Source organism: Delphinus delphis, chromosome 20 (genome assembly GCF_949987515.2).
Source record: "Delphinus delphis chromosome 20, mDelDel1.2, whole genome shotgun sequence".
Taxonomy (NCBI): domain Eukaryota; kingdom Metazoa; phylum Chordata; class Mammalia; order Artiodactyla; family Delphinidae; genus Delphinus; species Delphinus delphis.
In genome coordinates this window covers 48,013,880-48,037,564 of record NC_082702.1, presented here as the reverse complement: position 1 = coordinate 48,037,564, position 23,685 = coordinate 48,013,880, and the positions used below count along the sequence as shown (strand labels likewise).

Here is a 23,685-nt window from a genome sequence, read left to right as displayed (position 1 = left end):
CATTACGGTTATCTTTTTTCTCTTTTATCCAAAATTATCCGACAGCCACTTTACATTGAATCCTGCTGTATCATTTTACCGTGTGTTTATGTTTGAGTTTAAAATGTTGGCTCTCGCTATTGACCCTTCAACCGTGGGTCCATGAAAAAAGGAGGTTGACTAAGTGCCCGGATGATGTGCTTACTCCAAGAGACAGCGGATGAATTAACAGCAAAAAGAATGTTTCATGGGGTTGCGGGGCGGGTGGGGGGGAATCTGAGTTATCATCCAGCACGCGGCGGCAGAGAACTCAAAGGAGCCTGCACCCCATCAGTCACTTCATAGGGACGTTACTGTGGGAAAACAGCATCAATAGCCTTGTTAAACTAACGCTGAATTTACATACGAGATCGAATGTGTATTAAGTGTGTGCTGCTGGGGAAACTGCTTAATACTTCTAAGACTCCATTAGATGGGTGATTTTTAGGATTAAATTAGTACGTCTATAAAAACTATTATCTGACGCAGAATAAGTGCTCAGTAACTGTTTGCCATTATTATACACTGATAAATAAATATTTTGCAAGGTAGACGCTCTGAATCAGTAACTATAAATATGAATCATTTTGGAGTTTGCTTTGCTCATTGCCCATCGTGTGGCACGGGCTTTATTAAAACTCTACGATCCAAAGACAAATAAGACTGTCCAGATTCTGTGTTCCAGAATCGCAATTTTGGGTGGGACTTTTTTTTAAGGATGATTTTATTCAAGTGGGATCATTGTAAAGGGAGGAGCTAACACATACCAGGAGCAGCTAAGCTGAACTGCAGAAGCCAAGAAAGCTAGAAGGAAGTCGGGCAGATGATGAGAAGTAAGCTGCCCATGGCTCATCTCTGATTTAACGGCTGGAGGAGGCATGAGAATAAGCTGGGGCTCTGGAGTCTGGCAGGCTTGGCTGCAAACCCAGCTCTGTCACTTCCTGTCTGGGTGGTTGGAACAAGTCAACATGGAATCCCTAAGCTCTAGCTTCCTCATTTGCAAAGTAGGGGAATGGAACAAGTCACCTAATAATATTTATCCGGACTTTGTTTGGAATTATAGACTAGCTGGTTAATATGGTATTAGACATATAATGAGCACTCGAGAAAAATTTGTTACGTCTAGAATTATAAAAATTAATCCTATTAACATTAGTGCTATTGCTACTAATACTATTATGACAATTCTGCCGACGTGGTTTCTCTGTCTGACACAGGATAGACAACTTCAACAAGCTGCCTGCCCTCTATATGACATGCCTTCCTTTACATAAATAAAGTGAACCTGAAAAAGTGATGAAATACATGTGAAGAAAGCTTTAGTGGCTGAAAAAATAAAGGTTTACTAGAGGAATAAGGATGCAGTGAATCGAACAGTTATGGGTTCTCCTCCAGATTCTTCTGTGGACTAAGATGTGAGACGCTGGGCAAATTACTGACTCTCTCCAAACCTCAGACTGCTCGTCTGATAATTGTAGATCATGTTAACTAACGACAGGATGGTGTGGCTTGAGGTGGGCTATCAAGAACTCTCAGGTCTCTGTCCCATAAAAAGACATAATAAAATACTTCATTAAGAGGAGACTAAGTGAAATCTGTGGTTTCTATCTTTTATGTGAAAGTATTTCAAACACATCTTACATTTTGGCAGGGGTCTTTACGTTTTCTATGAATTTATGCACAGGGCATAGCATATTTATAAGTGAGTTTCATGGCATATTATTTTTAGGCTGTAGAGAAAAACATTCTGTGGTCTCAAAACAGATGATTGGTTTTACTAAATGGGCCACTGTCTTTTATTAAATTTAGGGTGCCCAAATGAAACATCATCACATATAGTCTATGGGGGGACATTCTAATATTTAAAAGTTAAGATCTGGTCAAAAATATCAGATTTGGATAAATGGATTCACATATGTCTACAAACATGTATCTCTATCTATCTATCTCTGTAACGATTTGTCTAGCTGTAAAATGCTTCTATTTCTGATTTAAAATATAAAAGCTGAACACGTAAGTCAATATTGGCATGTATGGGCACAAATAAAGCTTCCCACAGAAACTGCTCCCGTTTTTATGTCTCTTTACGTAGCTCTTAAATCAATTGCAGCATACAGTTTGGCTTTTAAAACATCTCCTTTGATATCTATTCCACTGTGTTGGATAAACAAACACTTACTATATGCACATCCAAACACCTCGATTCGCATTCCAATTCTGCCCCTGGGGTTCCACTCTAAAGGGATGAAGCGCAGAAATCTGGCTTTGATAGAAGGCTGGAGTCTATAGTACACAACACTGTCTGCATTTGCATTTCCTGAAAATCCCTAGAAGAAAAGAGAAAAGAAGGAAATCAATGTACCCGGAGAAGATCTATTTCACTTTGTCTCCTACAATGTCAACAAGCAATGTATGATTTGCTTTTTTACTATAAAATGGCAACCTTCTTTAAGAAGATCATATTGTTAATAGTTATGCCATAACGTATCTTCATCTGCATAAGTTACTATTGTCTAAACCTCTTTCTATCTAGCAGTTTAAATTCCATCACCTGCAGCAAGCCAGCTTTCAACTATGAAACCCCCAGTAAAGTTTGTTTCTATAAGGTGCAGACGAAACATAAAAGTTACTGACATTGTGAACCATGAGAAATATTGAGAACATCTTCTTCCTGTATTCAAAAGCTAGGATCTGATTCAGCATAGAAGTTACTCACATCATTGATGAATGAGTAAGGTTACGACTTGTTTGTATTGTTTCGCTTTATCTTACTCAGTAACATAAATGAAACTTATCACCAGACATTCAAGTCAGAGCTACACTCTGAAAATAGGTTGTTAAACTTCATTCACCACAAGGCTGGATACACACCTTAAAACTTAAAAACTGTTGTTGCGTGTCACTTTTATTCAATAAAAAATAATAAAATAAAAGCACCTGTATTTAAACAATTGTTAAGGGAAATTGGAAACAGTCATCATCTGGAAAGACCTGAAATTAGACTTACAGATTTTGGATTTGAAAGCTAGAAAGACCATAGGAATGATGCTGAGTAGCACCACCAAACTGCAGATGAGGAAATTAAACGTCAGAATGATGAAAAAAAAGTCTCCGGTGTTTGCAAAACTATTATATGGTATGACCAGGAGCTATACTCCTTCCACAATATCAGGATGCATCTACCTAGCATATAGCTCACCTGCAAAACCCACACCTAAACAGCTTTTATTTTCTCCTATGTGACATATGGTAAAGCTTCATATGTGAAAACGTTAGGATGAAGCAGTTGTTCTCAATAATTGATATTTAATTTTTATTTCAGCTTCTCCTCTTCCACCTCTTCCTTCCTTTCCTCCCTCCTTTTCTCCTTCTTGCCTTCCCCTCCTCCTCCTCCTCCTTTTTTTGTTTAACTGTAACACAGGATACGTAGGAGCTACCGAAATAAGGGATGATGCTACGACCTATTCAGCCGCGTGGTAGGTCCCCTTACCATGACTGGATCAACGAATGAGGTCACCCTCATGTAGATCATACCAAACAAAGCAAATATTTTAGGAACACCAATACCCAGGGAGTTTATTCATTTGCCTACTTTTCTTTCTACTTCACAAATATCTCTTTACCAACGTTTACTAAAATATTTTCTAACACAGTAAAAATAAAAAGTAAGGTTGGGTTTTTCAGTCAAATTAATTTGATTTGATTCCCCTTATCAGTCAACTCTAATTCCTGCCCCCCAATGCCCCCCACCTCAGTACCTCATACACCCAATTTTCAGGCTCACACAAAACAGACAGTTCTATGATGGTGCCTCCAAATTATATCCCAAACCTGGGCACCTCCCTACATCTCAGCTACAACCACCAGGTTCAACAAAGCATTATCTCTCCAGAACTACTTCAATGGCCTCTTCCTCATGTTTTTAGTCTTCTGTTTCCTATCACCATCCCCATCCCCATTCATATCCCTAAATCTCTTTCCCTCTGAGCAGTCAGTAAGATTTTTAAAGGTAAGACGAACTATGTTACCCCCACTGCTTCCTTTACCACTTAGAAGAAAATCCAAATTCCTTATCAAACATAACACAGTCTTTGGCAATCTCCTCCATGACGCTTTGAGCACAGGGAACCCCCGTGTAGAAGCCAAGCTCAGTCCTGCTGAGGGCCTTTGCGCCAGCTGTTCATTCTGCTGTGAAAGTTCTTCCCTCAAGATCTTTGTACAACCAGCTCCTCTTGTCATCTCAGGCCTTGGTCTAAAGAGTACCACCTAAGACAGGCCCTTTTTGATCACAGCTTCTAAAGGAAGTGTACCTGGCACCCCAGCATCTTATCTTTCTGTTTTATATTCTTCATATTACTCATTATTTAGGGGTCTTCTTTGATTATTTGTTTATCTTATCCCCTTAGAAGACAAGCTCTGTAAAGCAGGGACCTTTACTGCCTTCCTTCCATAGTACCTAGAATATGGCTTGGCTCAAAGTGGTTCTCAACAAAATATCTGTTGGATGTGTATGTTTGGGAAAGACTGGGCTTAAAAACAAATCAAAGTTCAGCAAGTTTCTTGATTATTGTATCTCTATGAAGATGTCAAATGAGAATGTACAAATGAGCGCTGTATCTCCTGAGGGAGGAACAGTTATCCAGCATGTTTCAAACATATTAGGCCCACATCCCTGGCTACTATTTCCCAGAACATAAACAGGAGGAGATCGCTTAATCCCACAGATATTTGGACTCTGATAACCAGACACTTCTAGAACGTTCCATGCTATTCCACCAGTTGAAATTTCACACTGAGGATTTGATATAAAAGGTTAACTGTATTCTTTATTGTACTACCTAATCCCCATCCTCACTTCACCTTTAGGGCACCATGGTCTCCATTTCTGTCAAAACCATGAACATTTGCCTGAAAATGTCCATTTATACCACCTTTTTCTTTAGACTGGCTGAGGAAGGGCAGTTTCATTTAAGACAGTATTTCCCAAACTTGGACTACACATTAAAACTCCCAGTGCTCAGACCCTGGGCATTGTTGTACGTGTGTGTGTGTGTGTGCCTGTCTGTCTGTCTTTACAGGCTCTCCAGGTCAGGGTAATGTGCCTCCAGGGTTGAGGACCTGGTTTAAAGACATTCAATCCTAATCAGACCTTCTTACACTTCTGATTCTATTTTCCTGGGTACCACTGGCAGGTTAATACAAGACCTAATTATGATTTCTTGCAGTGAACAGCTGGGTGATGAATTAGATAACCCTCCAAAAGATCTCACATTTTTTCAAAATTATTATAAGTTCATAGATTGAGATAGATGGCACTCTGTGATCTCAGCATTTTATGGGATTGGGAGAAAAGATGCAGGTGACAATGGCAACAGACAGGTAAATGGGAAGAGGACGTCTGTAAATGGAAGCCCTTCACAGTTTATCTGATCAATTTATGAGCTATTTGAATTTTGAGAACGTAAAGAAGAAATGTAAATTACTTAGTCTGTATAAGTAATAAAAACATCTGAGCACATTCAAAATTTTAAGTGATTATTTCTGTCAAGGGATGAGGGAAATTGTGAGGTGGGGGATATGGGATTTTTACTTAGCACATTTTAGTCATTTCTGAATTTTTTTAATGAGCATGTATTAATTTTATAATAATTAGCAAAATAAAGTAATGCATAGACATGTAAGTGTATACAGTGACAGAATAGGCAGAAATACCACTTAGTAATGCTCTGGGTACCTTAAATAACATTCTAAGATTAATGTTACTGGGAAAACATGCACCATTACTACTAGTTAAATATATTTAACTGAACAATAATATCTGCATTGTTTTGTTCCACTTGTTGCTAAGTTTTAAAACGTAAGATAATAGAGATTCTGCTGTGGAATTCAATATCTAATGGGAATTTTTGTAGAATGTCTGTGAATGAGACAGGGAATTGATGCTATTCACTTTATAAATGCAAAGTCCAATGCATACTAATGTTCCTAATGTAACTCCCTTGCCTAGAAGACTTTTCTCAATTTGCTATGAAAATTTTTTCACATACTCATAATTCATAAAGGAACGCATGAATTTGAATGTCTCATTCTTTTGAAAAAATAATTTTATTATGAGAATGTGTATGTCTTCCCTTATATTATATATTCTGAACTTTAGGGCTTGTCCAAATTACCTGAGGTGCTGTCACGCACTAAATCTGTGAGAGGGGCCTTAGAAATCCGCATTTCAATGCAGGTCAAGCTGATTTGTGCTCTTGGTCTTCCGCCTGCTCTTTGAACATTCTTCAGGCTTGTGGATAAATCGTGCTGTTTTTCCCCTCCCTATTTTATTTCAAAACTTTTTAGAGAGGGAAAAGATTTTAGGAGAACAGTTGACTAGGGCTAACCTCCAAAGGGAGAAATAAGTAACAAACGTCTTCTGTGCTATCAATCTGAACGTCTTCAACATGAAAGCTTGTGTCTCAACATCAGACACAGCAGAAATATATATTATGTAGTTTTAATATTCGCCTCAACCCTGTGAAGTATTTTTGTGGCCACCGTAAAACTGAGGATAACAAAAATTATAGAGCTTATGTGCCTAAAACCACGCAGCTAGAAGGTGACAGAGTAAGGATTTAATTCTATACTTTTCTGAATCAAAAGCCCGTAATTTAGCTAAGCCATCTGAGGCCTCTCTCCAACAGAACGTGAAAGCAAACAACTCACCCTAGAGGAAACCTGATATTTTATCTGAGGCTGTTTTTCCCTTTTTCTCATAATTTATATTTAAAATCTTTGACACATCTGCAAGTAATGCAACTTAGATTATTACTGAACTGGGACACAACTCTACCAGTTGACTTTTATAGACAAAAGGATTGTTCTATTAACTTCACATTTTCACACAATTACTACAGCTGAAGGAAAATAAAAGACAAATTTTCAAGCATCAATAGGACTCCTGCGTAGAAACGGTAACCTAATAGATGCATAATGTAAAAGAATACGCCATTAGATCATCAAATACATGAAATAGCTACAAGTAAAATTAAGGTGATGTGTCTTATGTGATAAAAATCAAAAAGCCTTAATTGTATTTTTCTTTTCTTTGAGACTTGACGATTTTCAAACTCAATGAGATGCTCAAAGATGGTTTAGAAATGTATTCTAACCAAGATAATTTATGGAGTTAATGAATTAAAGTTTTTCACAGGATTTTAAGTATTTTCAAAGTGCTTCTAAAGTTTATGAAAAAGTGTAATAGCATTAACTTCTTTTGCAAATAGTAATTGAGCAACTCATCTATGAAAGCCAAGATACATAAAGGGAGATGGCCACATATGGCAGTTCATAAGGGGCTCCAAAACACTGCTGTAATAAATTAGAAACATGGGACCATGTGGTTATATAGCAGATCTGTAATTACATGTAAACTCGTCCAGCTCCCACCAAAATAAACAGTAACATTAGTAGAAATTCAATACAACAAACAGGCAAATATTAAAATCCTCTGACCTCTCTTATTCATGTGACTTACATATGACCTTTTTCCAAGTACAATTCATTTTGACACTGTCAGCTAATATGCAGAAACTAAATATACCATAGCAACATGCTGTCTAATGGAAATCAGCTCTTTATTTTATGATGTTAGTTATAAATCTTTACTAAGTATGCCTCCCATGAGATCTTCTGGTCTAGAAAAGCATAAAAGAAAAGAAAAATAAGAACTACCAAAAAATGGGAAATATGCTAACATAAACCCAGATAAGAATAATGTTTAAACATATGTTGAACAAGACATTGTAACTATATCCAACAAAAGTTGATTCTATCTTGAGTGTGAATGGAATTCATTTAACAGAAAACCAGCAATGAGAGTACAGCAGTCAAATCAGAAAGTTAAGTTTTGCTCTGTATATATAATAACTCAATTTTGATTATAAAAGAGTATAGAATTTTATTAATATTAAGTCAGTTTCTACTATCCCTCTCAGAAGATATTCAATATCTTTAAAATATTTATTTGGAGGGGTACCAAATTATTAACAATAGTTCACTGAGGGACCACAAACCTGCCATTATTTTAGAATCTGTGGAGGCACAAAGTTGGAAAATACACTGGTTAGGCCCTTTCAGCATAGAAGGGTTTGAATTCTCAAGACAGAAATATCAAAGGGCAAGAGAGAAAAAGCACACGAAAGATACAATCTTCACTACAGTCCGTAACTATTGTTGAGACATAGTAATAAACTTTTACATGCCTGATATATGGACAGGTCATTAAGCCTAAATTTATATTAGGGTGATAACATGGACAATTTTGAGGAAGATTAAAATTTGACTGAGATGCAAAGTAACTTTTAACTAAGAAATGATAATATTATGGTAATGGTAGATTAGGAGATTCTGAACAATGCTCCTGCTAAAAGCTGTACAAAATTAAAAATAGGGACTGAAGCTCTGAAAGACAATAAAATATTAAATGTCCGAGATTTGGGAGAAGAACAGCCAAAGAGACCAGCCCTACCTTTGGGGCCCTTGTTTTCCTCTTCAGGTGACTTAAGGATTTCTGAAGAGGAGAAACTGAGCAGATCTTTTGACAACTTCACAGGGTTAGAGACAAAACTTTAGTGCTAGAGCCCTCAAGGACATGAATATACCATAAGCTTCCACAGGTTTTGTGTCAAAACTTTGAGACTCTACAACTAAGAATAAATGGTGAGAGAGACAGCTCCCCACAGGGATGAGAATTCAGCTTCCCATCTTCTCCATCTGCGAAATTACATGACGATGGTCAGAGATGCCTCATGCTCCTTGCTGCCTGCAGAAGCAACTGTAATTATATTCTGTAGGAAGACATTCTTCTAGATCTCAACTTATCATTCGTTTTTTTCATATATAATGTCCTACACACAATAGAAAATAATAAAACATTAGAATAAATTGTTCTTAAAGGAAATTTATAGTCTTCAACATGCACACATATTAGTAAATAGGAAAGGCATCAGCTCTGTTATTTAAAGAACTTGGGAATCATCACTCTATACAACAAGAAAGAGGGACAAACTTAAAAATCAATGAATTTTCTGAGACCCATCAGAAAACTGAGGTTACATGGTGCTATGGACTAAGTTGTGCCCCTCTAAAAACGTATAGGTTGAAGCCCTAACCACTCCCATTGTTATAGTATTTGGAGGTGGGGCTTTGGGAAGTAATTAGGTTTAGATGAAGTCATGAAGGTGGGGCCCCCATGATGGGATTAGCAACCTTACAAGATGAGGAAGACAGACCAGAGCTTCCTCTCACTCCACCAGGTGAGGACACAAGAAGACGGATGTCTGCAAACCACGAAGGGGCCCTTACCAGGAACCAAATCGGCCAGCACCTTAATCTTGGACTTCCTAACCTCCAGAACTGTGAGAAATGAATGCCTGTTGTTTAAGCCCCCCAGTCTATGGCATTTTGTTATACCAGCCTGAGCTGACTAATACACATGGCAAACCACCCCCATGAGATCTGGAGAGAGAAGGCCACCCAAAGACAGCAGAAATCTGTCCATCCACCAGTGCCATAAAACGGTAGGAACTCTCATGGTAATTTTGATGAATTGATGGAGGCCGAGTGTGGACTACCATGAGAGTGAGAAACTCCTGAGGGCTGTGGTCTTCGAGGACCCCACAGTTTTGTGGGCTTTTCCTCCAGGAACCTTTCTATGCTCTGCGATGATCAGAAAAAAAGACTTTCTTGGCTCTGGCAAGGAGGGGGAAAGGTAATCACTGTGAAATATGCCCAGACTGATCTCCATAACAAAGACTCTGTCAGAGCCTTAGCTCTATGAAGGACCTCCAGAAACACTAGTGAAGGTCACAGATTCAAGACAAAGGCTAAAACACTAACATTTAATTGCAATATTGTAGAATGATCTCATTCCCCCACATCATACCACCATACCAACAGGACTCCAGTATAATAATACTGGATAACAACTGAGAGAAATGCAAAACACAGACCATCTCTGAAGAGGATGCCAAAGTCAAAGGAGAGGCACAAACAAGGATACTAGATGAATTTGAAGCCTCTGGCACCTATACCACCTGTAGAAAACATTAAATACAGCCCAATTTCTAGCCAGATTAATATAAATTCTCACATAAAAGACCTATTTACCTCAGTTCCCACTACTAGATACAATATGTCCTATATGTCCAAACAAAAAGTTGCAAGGCATGACAACAGGCAAGAAAAAAAGTGTCTGCGTAGACAAAACAATCATCAGAACTTGGCTCGCATATGTCACAGATGTTTGAATATCAGACTAGAAATTTTTTAAAACTATGATGAATATGCTAAGGACTCTAATGGGAAAACTGGACAAGAACACATGGGGAATGTAAGCAGAGAGATGATAATCTAAGAAATCTAAGAAAGAACCAAAGATTCCAAAGTGTTTAGAAATCAAAAACACTGTAACAGAAATGAGCAATGTCTTTGATGGGTACATTGATACATTCAATGTAGGCAAGAAAGAACCAGTGAGCTTGAAGAAAATACAAATTTCTCAATTGTAATGCAAAAAGAAAAAAAGTGGAAGAGAATATCCAAGAACCATGGGATAACTGCAAAAGTTGTAACGTGCAAAAATGGAACATAAGAAGGTGAGTAAAGAGAGAACGGAGCTGAAGAAATATTTGAAGTCATAATGGCCAATGAATTTCGAAAATTAATGACAGACACCAAACAAGGTCCAGGAAGTTCAAAGAATAAGAAGCAGGTTAGAAATCAAAATAAAAACTATACTTAGTTATACATATTCAAACTGCAGAAAAGCAAAGATAAAGAGAACATTTTGAAAGAAGCCAGAGGAAAACAAATACCTTACCTTTAGAGTAAAAGGATAAGAATTATATTTGGATTTCTCATCAGAAATCATATAAGCAAGTAGAGAGTGGAGTGAAATATTTAAAGTGTTGAAAGAAGTAAAAATAATCTTGGAATTCTATAGCCAGAGAAATTATCCTTCAAAAATAAATGAGAAATAAAGATTTTCTCAGACAAAAACTGATGGAATTCACTGCTAGCAGACCTGCTCTACAAGAAATATTTAAAAGAAGTTCTTCAGACAAAGGAAAATGATAGAGGTCAGAAACTTGGATCTACGTAAAGAGAGGAAGAGTAGTTGAGAAGGAATAAAAGAAGGTAAGATAAAATAATTTATTTTTCTTTTTCTTAATTACAAAATAACTGTTTAAAGAAACAATAGTAAGAGAGAACGCAGAATCATACAAAATGCTCAATTACATTCAAATTAGGCATTAAAAAAGGGGAACAGCAACAAGAGAAAGAGGAACAAAAAAACACAAGACAAATACAACAAACAGAAAACAGCTACAAACGTGATAGATATTAATCCAAATATATCAATAAGCACTTTAACAGTGGATCTAAATACACTACTTAAAAAACTACTACTTAAAACACAGAGACCTTCAGAGTACAAAGGAGTATAAAGGATGACCAGACCCAACTATTTGTTATCTACAAGAAATTCATTTTAAATAAAAGACTAAAAATAGATTAAAAGAGATGGGGAAAGATACACTATGTTAGTGTCAAAAATCCAGAAATAGTAAAATTAAAACCACCGGATCAATAAAATAGTAATCAGTAAGAGTTTATTGTGCATATTAAGAACAGTTTTAGGGACTTCCCTGGTGGTGCAGTGGATAAGACTCCACGCTCCCAGTGCAGCAGGCCCGGGTTCAATCCCTGGTCAGGGAACTAGATCCCACATGCACGCCACAGCTAAGAGTTCACATGCCGCAACTAAGGAGCCCGGGAGCGGCAACTAAGGAGCCTGCCTGCCACAACTAAGACCTGGTGCAACCAAATAAATGAATAAATAAATATTAAAAAAGAAGAAAGAACAGTTTTAGAACTGGGAGCTTTCAACCCCAAAACTAATATGAAGCTCAGAGGCACAACATTACAGAATGGCTTATAAAGTGAAAATGAGGAAGTGGTTTAATCTTTACAATGATTCGTTATTACAATGGGGGTTTCCAGACGGCAGGGGATTGATCAAAATTGATTATTTAATACCGTGTTTAGGAAAACGACCTAAGTTTCTTTTATGATTATCAGAGGCATTTACAAGAAGTAAACTAAGTTAAGTTTTGCTCCTGTGCATGAAATAGGCTAGATTTAGTTTTGCTTATGTGGCTTCAATTGTTTGGTCTGCTCAGGGAATTTTCAAGTTTGGTTTTCATTTTATATTTCACTTTTCACACTAACGCTACATCTAAATAAACCTAGAATAGCTATATTAATTTCAGACAAAGCACCCTCCAGAAAAAGGAAGATTATCATAGATAAGTAGGCACATTGCATATTGACAAAATGATCAATCTTCCAAGATGGTTTAACAATCCTCTATGCATATGGACTTAACAGCAGAGTCCAAATACAAGAGGCAAATACTGATAGAACTGTAAGGAGAAATAGATAAATCTATTATTATAGTTGGAGTAATTGAAACATCAAGGAGTCAGAAAAACAGTGAGAATGTAGAAGACCTATATCACTATTAATCAACTGGATCGAATTGACATTTTAGAATATTCCACCCAACAACAGCAGAAACAGTCTTCTCAAGTTCATGAAGCATTCACCAAGATAGACTGCATTATGGGCCCTAAAATATGCCCTCACAAACGTAAAAGAATACAAATCATACAAAGTATGCTCTCAAATCACACTAGAATTAAACTTTTAATCAGTAACAGAAAGATAGCTAGAAAGTCACAAAATGTTTGAAAATAACCCAAGAGTTAAGGCAGAAACCCCAAGTGAAATGTTTAAGAACTTATCTAAACGAAAATGAAAGTACAATTTATCAACATTTGTGGGATACAGCAGTATTTTTAGCATTAAATACATATATTAGAAAAAATAAAGATTGAAATAAATAAGTTTCCATCTTAGAAAACTGAAGAATGTAGAGCAAGTTAAGTCTAAAATAAGCAGAGGAAAAGAAGTAATAAAAATGTATACCAGAAATTATTGGAATTGAAAACAGGAATGCATTAGACAAAACCAAAAGCTGGTTCTTTGAAAAGTTTCCTAAAATTGATAAATCTCTAGTCATGCTGCCCAAGAAAAAAAGAGAGAGAAGACCCAAATTATCAATATCACAAATGGAAGAGAAGTCACTGCTATTGAGCACATAGATATCAAAAGAAGAAAGGAGAAGATTAATGAGCCGAGGATGAATGAAGACATCAGAAAAAATACAGTAAATTAAAACCAAGGATGAAACAGGAAGTAGATAATAAAGATAATGCTTTGAAGGACATTTCCTTCTTTCTTTACTGAAGTATAGTTGATTTACAACATTGTGCCAATCTCTGCTGTACAGCAAAGTGACTCAGTTATACACATATACACATTCTTTCTTTAGTGTTCTTTTCCATTACGGTTTACCACAGGATATTGAGTATAGTTCCCTGTGCTACACATTAGGACCTTGTTGTCTATCCAGTCTAAACGTAAGAGTTTGCATCTACCAGCCCTGAACTCCCAGTCCATCCCTCTCCTTTTCCCCTTCCCGCTGACAACCACAGGTCTGTCCTCTATGTCTACGAGTCTGTTTGTTTTGTATATAGGTTCATTTGTGCCACATTTTAGATTCCACATATAGGTGATATCATATGGTATTTGTCTTAAGGCTTTGAGGGACATTTAAATGAAAGAAACTCTAGTTAGACTGATCAAGGAAAAGAAAAGCGACACAACCAGTATCAGGAATGCAAAAGAGCATCTTACCATGATCTTACACACATTAGAATGATAATAAGAGGATATTTGGAATAATTCTAGGCCAATAATTTTGAAAATTAAGTGAAGGGGACAAATCCTAAACTGCAATTTACCAAAACAGATGAGAAACAGGAAAATCTGAGTTGCCTATATATAGGCGAAATTAAATGTATAATTAAAAAACATTCCCACACAGAAAATTGCAGGCCCTCTGTTTTCCCTAGTGAATTATTCTAAACATTTAAGGATACAATAATGTGGGTATCATATAAACACCTTCAAAAAGTAGAAAAACAGAATGCTTCCCAGCTTGTTTTGTGAGCCCAGCATAACCTTGATATCAAAATCTGACAAAGAACTTGTAAGGAGGAAAATAAAAGCCAGTCTCATTAAAACATAGATCCAACAATCCTTAAAAGATAGTTGCAAAATTATTCTAGAATATAAAAATAAGGAAAAAGTCTAATAGGTCATAATGCAATAAAGCTTATTCCAGGAATATAAGGATTGCTTAATATTTAAAAACTCTTCAATATAATTAATCAAACTGAAGAAAATATGGTCTTCTAGATAGACGCAGAAAGCGTATTTGATTAAACTCAACATCTAAACAAGATTGAAACTTTTAGCCAAGTAGGGAATTTCTAACTCTGTAAAGGATATCTACAAAATTCTTACAGTAAGCATTGCATGTAGGATGAAATTCTGAGAGCTGTTTTGAGTTTGGGACCCAGACAAGTATGTTGTCTACAGACCCGTCAATTCAACATTAGTACAATATTCTAACTAGTACAACAAGGTAACAAAAGTGTTTAACAGGTAATAAGGATTAGAAAGGAAAAAATAAAACTGCTATTATTCATAGGCTGCATGATTGTGTATGTAGAAATTTTTCTTTACTCTGTAGAGTGAGTTTAGGCAAATCTGCTGGGTAAAACTCTCTATATAAATATGAACTGAACTTGCACACCTACTAAAGTGGCCAATATCCAGGACCCTGACGATACTAAATACCGGCGAGGATGTGAAACAACAAGAACTCTCATACATTGTTAGTGGAAAAACAAAGGGACAGGAATCACCAAGATACTCTTGAAGAAAAACAAAGACAGGGGATTTTCTTTACTGAATATGAAGTCTTAAGATGTGAAAAAAGAGAGAGAGAGAGAGAGAGAGTGTGTGTCATATTGGCAGAGAGTTACTCAAACAGACCAATGGAACAGAACAGAGAATCCACAAACAGACTCAATATATATGGACAGTGAATTTTAACAATGTTTGCAATGCAGAGCCATTAAAAAAAAGAAACAACAACTTCTTTTAAATGCCTGGCACTAGACCAATTGAATATCTACTTTGGAAAAAAGAAGAAAAAAAATTTAATGGAAAGTTGGCTGATTACTACTTTAAATCACACGCAGAAGAGAATTCCAGTAGGATTGTAGGTCTATATGTGAAAAGCAAAACAATAAAGCTACTAGAAGATAGCACAGCTGACCATGTTCACAACTTTAAGGAGGGCAAAGACTCCTCAGACATGATTCAAAAGGCACGAACCATAAGAGGAAAGAGTGACAAATCCGAATCTATTAAATTTAAGAATGTCTATTCATTTGAAGATGTTAAAACAGTGGAAAGAGAAGCCACAGAACAGGAGAACCTATTTTCCAGTATATTAGTAACCAGAACATGTGGAGGACTACAGAGCAATAAAAAAGAGGAATAAAAGCAATACCTAAATGACTAACAAATCTAAAAAAAATGGTGTCTAAACTCATTAGTCATAGAAGCATTGCAAATTAAAACCAGTGTGAGTTGTGCACATCAAACAGGTTGGCCACAATTGAGGGAAACATTAAAAAGCTAAAATAAAATAAAACTGACAATATCAAGTGTTGTCAAGAATGTCAAGCAAATGGAATTTTCATACACTACTGTTGAGAGTATAAATTAGCACAATCGCCATAAGAAGCCTTTCACATATTCCACTAAAGTTCAACATATACTCATTTGATGAACCAGCAATTCCACTCTGAAGAAGGCACCCTACGGAAAAGCAGATGCTGTGTAACAAAAGACCTGCATGTTCCTGAAGTATTATTCAGAAGAGTCCCAAAGTACAACTCACATGTCAATTTGTAGAATGGGTAAACAAATTCAGACGCAGTCATATAATGAAAGGTTGTAAAGCAAAGAAAATTAATCAACTATACCTATACACCACAACATGGATACGTTTAACAAGTATAATGTTAACCCAAGAAGCCAGGAGTAAAAAACATTCATATTGCATGGTTCCTTCTGTACATAATTCAAAGCTGGCATTAGTAGTCATGATAGTGAAAACTTTGGGAGAAGAGGGAGGCAGTAGTGATCAGAAAAAGGATGAAAGGAGGTTCTGAGATCCTGTAATATTCTTGGCCTAGGTAATATTTAGACAAGTATGTTCACTTTTCGATCATTCCATGAGCTGTACACATATACGCCTTTCACCTTTTTCTGGATGTGTGTTGTACTTCAATATAAAAATAAATGAAAATAATCTTGGGAACTATGGAAAAGAAATACGTCCTTAATGCTTTAACAGGTAGTTCAGGGGGCTTCCCTGGTGGCGCAGTGGTTGACAGTCCGCCTGCCGATGCAGGGGACGCGGGTTCGTGCCCCGGTCCGGGAAGATCCCACGTGCCGCGGAGCGGCTGGGCCCATGAGCCATGGCCGCTGAGCCTGCACGTCCGGAGCCTGTGCGCCGCAACGGGAGAGACCACAACAGTGAGAGGCCCGCGTACCGCCAAAAAAAAAAAAAAAAAAAAAGTAGTTCAGTGAAGACAATCAAGATTTAAATTTGCATGTATTTATCTAAGAGCAAAAAAAAAAAGACTTTGAAGAATACCTCATTAAAATTGTATTTTTCACTCTTTTACTTTTTTATATAGATCATTAAGAACACCATGAGAAGTACCTTTCATCTTCGGATTTTAGATATCATATAATTTATCATGCATTATATCATAATGAGCTCCATTAGCAACTTTCCTTTTACCATTAATATTACAGAGAATAACAGCATTCCTATGACCATTACCATTAAAATAACTATTGTTCAGTGATAAAACTGCTGAGTTTTCTGTTAGAGATATTCTAAAATTTAAAGTAAAATATTCCTCACTTATCTCTATATTCTATTAATGTTTTTATAGTCTTTCTAATATATTGATTACTCTTCAGAGTGCTTCAAAGTGGCATTTATTTACCTAATGAATTGCTAATAGATTTCCCAAACAGAAACTTAAATATGCTTTAGAAAGATCCTAAAAAACCAATCTTTCCAACAAAATAAAATAAAATATCCATTTATTATACTTAATTTGAAAAACTGAAATGTTTAATCAGCCCTCACTGTTCCTTATAGTTTTAGAGTCAATGGCTCTCATTTTGGCCTCTGATGCCTTTCCTAATTTAATACATATTAAATACATTATATTATTACTGTACATTATATGTGCATTAATGTACATTCTAATGTGAATTGCAATGTAAATTAAATACTATGTACTTATTTAACTGGTGAACACTGTGCCTTCACTTAGATCATAACCTGAACGTTCATAGAAGTTTGTCACTCCGAGAAGCTATGTAACCTCTAAGACATGCCTAACTGTTAACGCTGAGTCTTAGCAGGTACAAAGATTAATGGCCTCTAAAGTATTCTTTTTAAAGTCGGTGCCAACTTGATATTTAACCAAATATTTTTAGAACACATAGATGACACTACAATGCAGTATTATTTTGGGTAGTTTGACCTTCAGATTCTGTATAATTTGGTCACAATTAAAGTTTCATTACACAGAAAGTCAAGAGAGAGACTACTTTATTTGGCAATAATGTAATCAGGGAGCAAAAACCTGCAGACTTTCCTATCCCATTCTTCATCAAAGAGACAAACTGAATAAGTGAATAAATTATTACTTACTGAATAATAAAATTACTTACTGAATAAGTAAATAAATAAGTGAATAAATAAAATACGTGAATAAATGCATGCAGCAGATACTGGGTTAGAGGGACTGGAGCAAAAGTGTTTTATTTCAATAAATAATTACACCTGCTTATTTGCATTGCCTTTTGAAACTCTGCCAGATGTAGCAAAACAGGAAAACAAACCAGTAAGTGGCTCACATACCCATGGGTACCTCGACACAGATAAATGGAACAAAGATTACAGAAAAATTAAATGCCTTAATGCATGTGCTCCATTTTTAATGCTAGGGTGTCTGAGATTTAGAAAATATTTCCTCTACTCGACAAAGATGACAAAAATTCATTTATTTCTTGTTCATACAAATATCTCTTTAATCTTTGTAGACAAGTTTTTAAAGCCTCAATGATCATTATTCCAACAACTGAAACATTAATAATGTCTTCACCCCCTCTTCATAGAGGAAGATTAAAGATGTCCATCTAAACCTTTGATCTGGAGACCTTAGTTGGGTTTAATATCTGAGTCTCCCAGCCCATAGCAACTCTTTTGAAAGTGCTATTTCAAAAGAGAAATAGCAACTCCTCTAAATGTCCTCTGATCAAAGTGACAATCCCATTTAGGAAATAAAGTGTTCAAATAAATACTTATTTGAACGTAATTGACAATATTTTTAACATCAAGACAAAAATTATCAAGAAAATACCTCCCAGAAAAGTTACTTAAACAAAAATAGTTTTCATTTCTTAAATGCAAAGTCTTACTTCTTTTTAAACTCATGTACCTTTGAATATAAATTTTGGAAATTATACTTCAGTCAGGGTAATCATAGCACTACGGAGCAATAAGAGGTCCCTAAATGCCCATATTATTTCTGTTTCAGTGCAACGGAGATTAGTTGATGAACATTTGAAGAATATTTCAAAAGGATGTAATAAATTTAAACCAGATAACTTTTATAGATATCTGTATGCATCCTTGAAGTCTATTTATAAAACATATTGCATATGATTTTAATGATACTCTATAGGTTTTAAAATTCTACTTATTTGAATTTTAAGATACTACGTTATTTTTAATATACAGAATAACCATAAGTATTTCCTTAAGGAACCAGATAAAATGCCTCCTTGCTCTCTATAGATAAAGAAACTAAAATCAATGAATCTGAGGGCAACCCCTCCTAGAATTCCAATGACACAGTATTGGGGCTTATTACTTTACAGTTTAAATATTATTTAATATTTATCTTAACATGACATGTAGTGTAGACTCTACTTTTCTATACATTCAAATTTTCCTTGAATTCTTCCAGACCAGTCACGAATTCTTAGACCACAAATGTGACACTTAGGAATAAAGAAATGACAGACGCAGTGACCTATTCTGTCTTTGTTCTCAGCTCAGGTATGAAAATCATGATTCTATAAGAAGAGGAATAAGCATCTGCTCTGAACATGGACTCCTCCAGCAACTCCTCAGGGACTCAACTGGATTGAGTGCCAGTACCGTACAGAGTACACGTGCAGAGAACAGGCTCTGGCAACAAAAGTCCTTGATACGAACTTTATTTCTTACTAGATTCAGGTCTTGGAAAAGTTATCGTCTTTATTTGTATACTGGGAATATAAAATGCATTCTTCCAGTTAACTGCTGGAAACCTGAAGACCAACTAGATGTTTGATAATGTAAATGAATTATTGTTAATTTTCTTAGGTGTTTTTTTTCTTAAAAAAAGAAAACAAAAACAGAGGCTTTTGCCTTTCAGAGATGCACACTAAAATAGTTAAGGATGAAAGGCTAGGATGTTCGTGTTTGCTTTGAAATAATGCAATGGGGGTAATACACAGGGTAGATGGATGGGGCAGGATTAGCCATAATTTGGTGGTTGGGGAATGTGAACAAAGGTGTTCATCTTGCTTTTCTTTAACTTGTGTGTATGGAGTACAAGCGGGCAGTGATTTTTGGGAAGATTAAATGAATTAGTGTAGGAAGCTTAGTATATCTACAAGCTAATACTTCCTTTTATAATATTCTTCTACTTATCTTAAGTATATATTTTGAAAGTTGCCTATTGACAGGCAATAAAGTTATTTTAATGTATCTAGTCAACTTAAAAGCTCTCAGTGCACCACAAAAAAACTGATTTATTTAGTAATCAAGATTGATTACATTTGATAAAATTATTAGTTTCTGTATTATACTCTTCAGTTACATAAAAAGGTGTAATCTCGGGACCATTTACATGTTATACATCATGTTTCCAAAATAATTTGTTTAGACACTGAGATATTGAAAGGTGCCATTCTCCATTTTATTTTGCTCAGCAATTGACCGCAGGGAAGAAGCGATCACTACACTAGTGTGGTTTTATGGTGGTCTCTAGAATAATGTGACCTAATGTTACCTCTTGGAGTGAGGGGTAAAGTGCTCATAGGGAATGACACTGAGAAACCACAAATCTGTTGATGAGAAGCTCATTAACAATTGCATTCGGGCAATCTACTAATTCTGTGTCATTTTCTATTCAGAATTTAAGAAATGAAACTATTTCCTTATATGAAACACATGGTTTTATCATACATTTATTATAAAGTTTTTACCACAATAGCATTGTCATAAGTTCTGAAGTACTCAAAACATGAGTGCTTATGTAAAGTACTCTGCAATTCTTATATTCAATCTTAAATTTCTAACATGTCTATTCCCTGTGCAAAGTGATCTCACATCTGCATTTAATGCTTACAAAAATCTTGACAGGGCCTTATATGTAGACACCACATACTGAGCAATGTAAGAATGATTAATCAGTCTTGCCAGACACCCACCTACACTGAGAGAGGCTAACTCAGCCCCTTAGTTAACCTTACTCCGAGTTGTTTTGCTTCAGAAGTAGAATGATGTTGTTTTAAGGAAGTGCACTGGAGAAGGGGATCCCGTGCGGGTTCTTCCAAAGGTCAGATCTAAAGCATATATATATATATATTTTAAATTTATTTATTTTATTTATTCATTTTTGGCTGCGCTGAGTCTGCTGCTGCGTGTGGGCTTTCTCTAGTAGCGGCGAGCAGGGGCTACTCTTCATTGCGGTGTGAGGGCTTCTCATTGCGGTGGCTTCTCTTGTTGCGGAGCACAGGTTCTAGGCTCGTGGGCTTCAGTAGTTGTGGCATGCAGGCTCAGTAGTTGTGGCTCGTGGGCTCTAGAGCACAGGCTCAGTAGTTGTGGCACGTGGGCTTAGTTGCTCCACGGCATGTGGGATCTTCCTGGACCAGGGCTCGAACCCGTGTCCCCTGCATTGGCAGGCGGATTCTTAACCACTGAGCCACGAGGGAAGTCCTTAAAGCATACTCTTTTTTTTTTTTTTTTTTTTTGCGGTACGCGGGCCCCTCACTGTTGTGGCCTCTCCCGTTGCGGAGCACAGGCTCCGGACGCGCAGGCTCAGCGGCCGTGGCTCACGGGCCCAGCCGCTCCGCGGCATGTGGGATCTTCCCAGATCGGGGCACGAACCCGTGTCCCCTGCATCAGCAGGCGGACTCTCAACCACTGCGCCACCAGGGAAGCCCCTTAAAGCATACTCTTAAACACACAGCCTTGGATGATTCCTTCATCTCTAACACAGTAATAATACCCGGAACGCCCAGATCACAGCTCTGCTTGAAAGTAATATTACTAAAAGTGTTTGCTCTCTATGGGGCTGTGCAAATACGAGGCATTATTAAACACCCTGACTTATATAAGATGTGTTAGCATGTTTAAATCCATTGGATTAAAATAATGTGTAATTTATACTACACATTTTTGAAGATGCTGAATTACTTTCAAGTCCAGAGCACTAAAATATAATTACCCTGGCACACGCACTTGAGGGACTATTATGAAGCAATTAAAATGGTGATTTTTGCAGACTATTGAAAAATTAGCATGCTCTCTTCTTTACTTAAGGATGAAACATGACTGTGTGAGCAGCATAATTATAAGTTAATTCAAAGTTAAGCAAAATACGAAAAGAATAAAGATGATACATTAAAGTTTTAATAGCAGTTTGTTAAGGGATAAACTTACAGATTTCTTTTTTAACTTCCTCCATTTGGCAATTTGTAATGATATAATACTTATACATAGAAATGTAAACAAAAAAGGAAAAAGCAAAATACATTATTCTTTTTTCATCTACTGTTAGTCTCTTTCCTTTTCCCAAATCCCCTCGTCCTGGACATTATCAATTTCCTGAACATTATCCACTGCAGTTTCTCTTGCTCTCTTACCATGGGTTTCAGTGACCTCAAAAGAATAGCCCCTAACTGAATTTCGATTATTGGCAATTTTATAAAAACCCAATTTCCTAAACTCTTTATAACTCTGCCTTTTTTTTTTTTTTTTTGCGGTACGCGGGCCTCTCACTGTTGTGGCCTCTCCCGCTGCGCAGCACAGGCTCCGGACGCGCAGGCTCAGCGGCCATGGCTCACGGGCCCAGCCACTCCGCAGCATGTGGGATCTTCCCGGACTGGGGCACGAACCCGCATCCGCTGCATCGGCAGGCGGACTCTCAACCACTGCGCCACCAGGGAAGCCCATAACTCTGCCTTTTGATAAGTCATTTTAAAAATTAAATTCAAGAAAAACAAATACAGAAAACTCCTTGGGGGAGCTTACTACTCTGCAGACCAAGTACGAATCACCTTCCATGCGTTTCTCATTCCACGACCTTCCTGTGACAGAGAGATGTACCTGTTTCTCATTTTACAGATGAGAGAACTGAAACTTAGAAAGGTGTAGTGACATCCAAGATCACACAGTTAGCAAGTTGAGGAAAAACAAATACACTGTACAAACAGATGCTCAATATTGTTATTGAAAAAGACAGTAAGAAATAAGATAATACTTTGTGCTTAAAAGGCTGGCATAATTCGGAGAGCTGCATAATAGCGTGTGTTGGCAGGAATGTGGGGATATGGGGCCCTTCATGTGTCGCTGGCGGGAGTGTAGACTGATACAGCTCCTCTTGAGATCATGCTTGCATTATATAATTCAATCACTGATCAGTCACTGATCCATGTGTATCCTGTTACCTAGTGACTCAGTTTCTAGTAATATAGCCAAAAGTCATCGTCGCGTAAGTGCATAAAGGGGCATGCGGACGACGCTCTTTGCAGCGTGGTGGCTGAGAGTTGAAAGCAACCTGAGTGTCTATGGCTGGGAGAGTGGGGACTAAGGAGAAGTAGATGCCCGGTATGCAGTATTACATGCCAGTTAGTGAGCCCGCTGGATGATTCTGATGCAGGCTACACAAAGCCTGAGAACCTTTGTACTACAGGAGTCTAAGGTTTGCTGTAGCGTAAGATCTCTCTCTCTCCCTCTGCATTCATATATTCATTTATATCCATTTGTTTATTTATTCATTCATTCATTTATAATGCTGTGATTATAACCATGAAATTTTATTTGTGAAATGACAATTTATGACTTGACGACAACACTAGTATTTTAGGGTTCAGGCCTTACTATTTTTGGTTATTTACTGCTACTCTTAGGTATGTAACAGTTGCTGTAGGTTCTATTCCTAGAAATGCATAATAATGGAAACAAACCTACCCACGCCCTACCTGATGTTGCCACTGTACGCACGTTCCAAAGCTTCTTTCCTTCTATTGCACGCACAACCCAACTCTCCTTGGAAAGGAGGGGGAGTAAACAGCTACTGCCCCCACTGATCCCACTTCCGTTAATATTTAACCCTTTACGATTTAATCTCCTTCCCCACAATTCTCCTGACATTAACAGCTCAGTGATCACCCACGTTCTTCTGACCATCATATCTAACAACCTCTTTCCATTCTCATTCTTCATTTTCCACCATCCCCCACCAACATCATCCATGGGTCCTCTGCCTA

At 36.9% G+C, this 23,685-nt stretch overlaps 1 protein-coding gene across 7 annotated transcripts in view; it reads right to left on the bottom strand.

The window, feature by feature from the left end:
- CNTNAP4 (contactin associated protein family member 4) overlaps nucleotides 1-23,685 on the bottom strand; it is a 264,366-nt gene that overhangs the window by 118,519 nt on the left and 122,162 nt on the right. For all 7 annotated transcript variants that reach the window (XM_060000066.1, XM_060000069.1, XM_060000072.1 and 4 more), the window contains exon 4: nucleotides 2,198-2,345. In XM_060000066.1, the coding sequence (XP_059856049.1) occupies nucleotides 2,198-2,345 (148 nt within the window). The remainder of the gene's footprint in view (nucleotides 1-2,197; nucleotides 2,346-23,685) is intronic.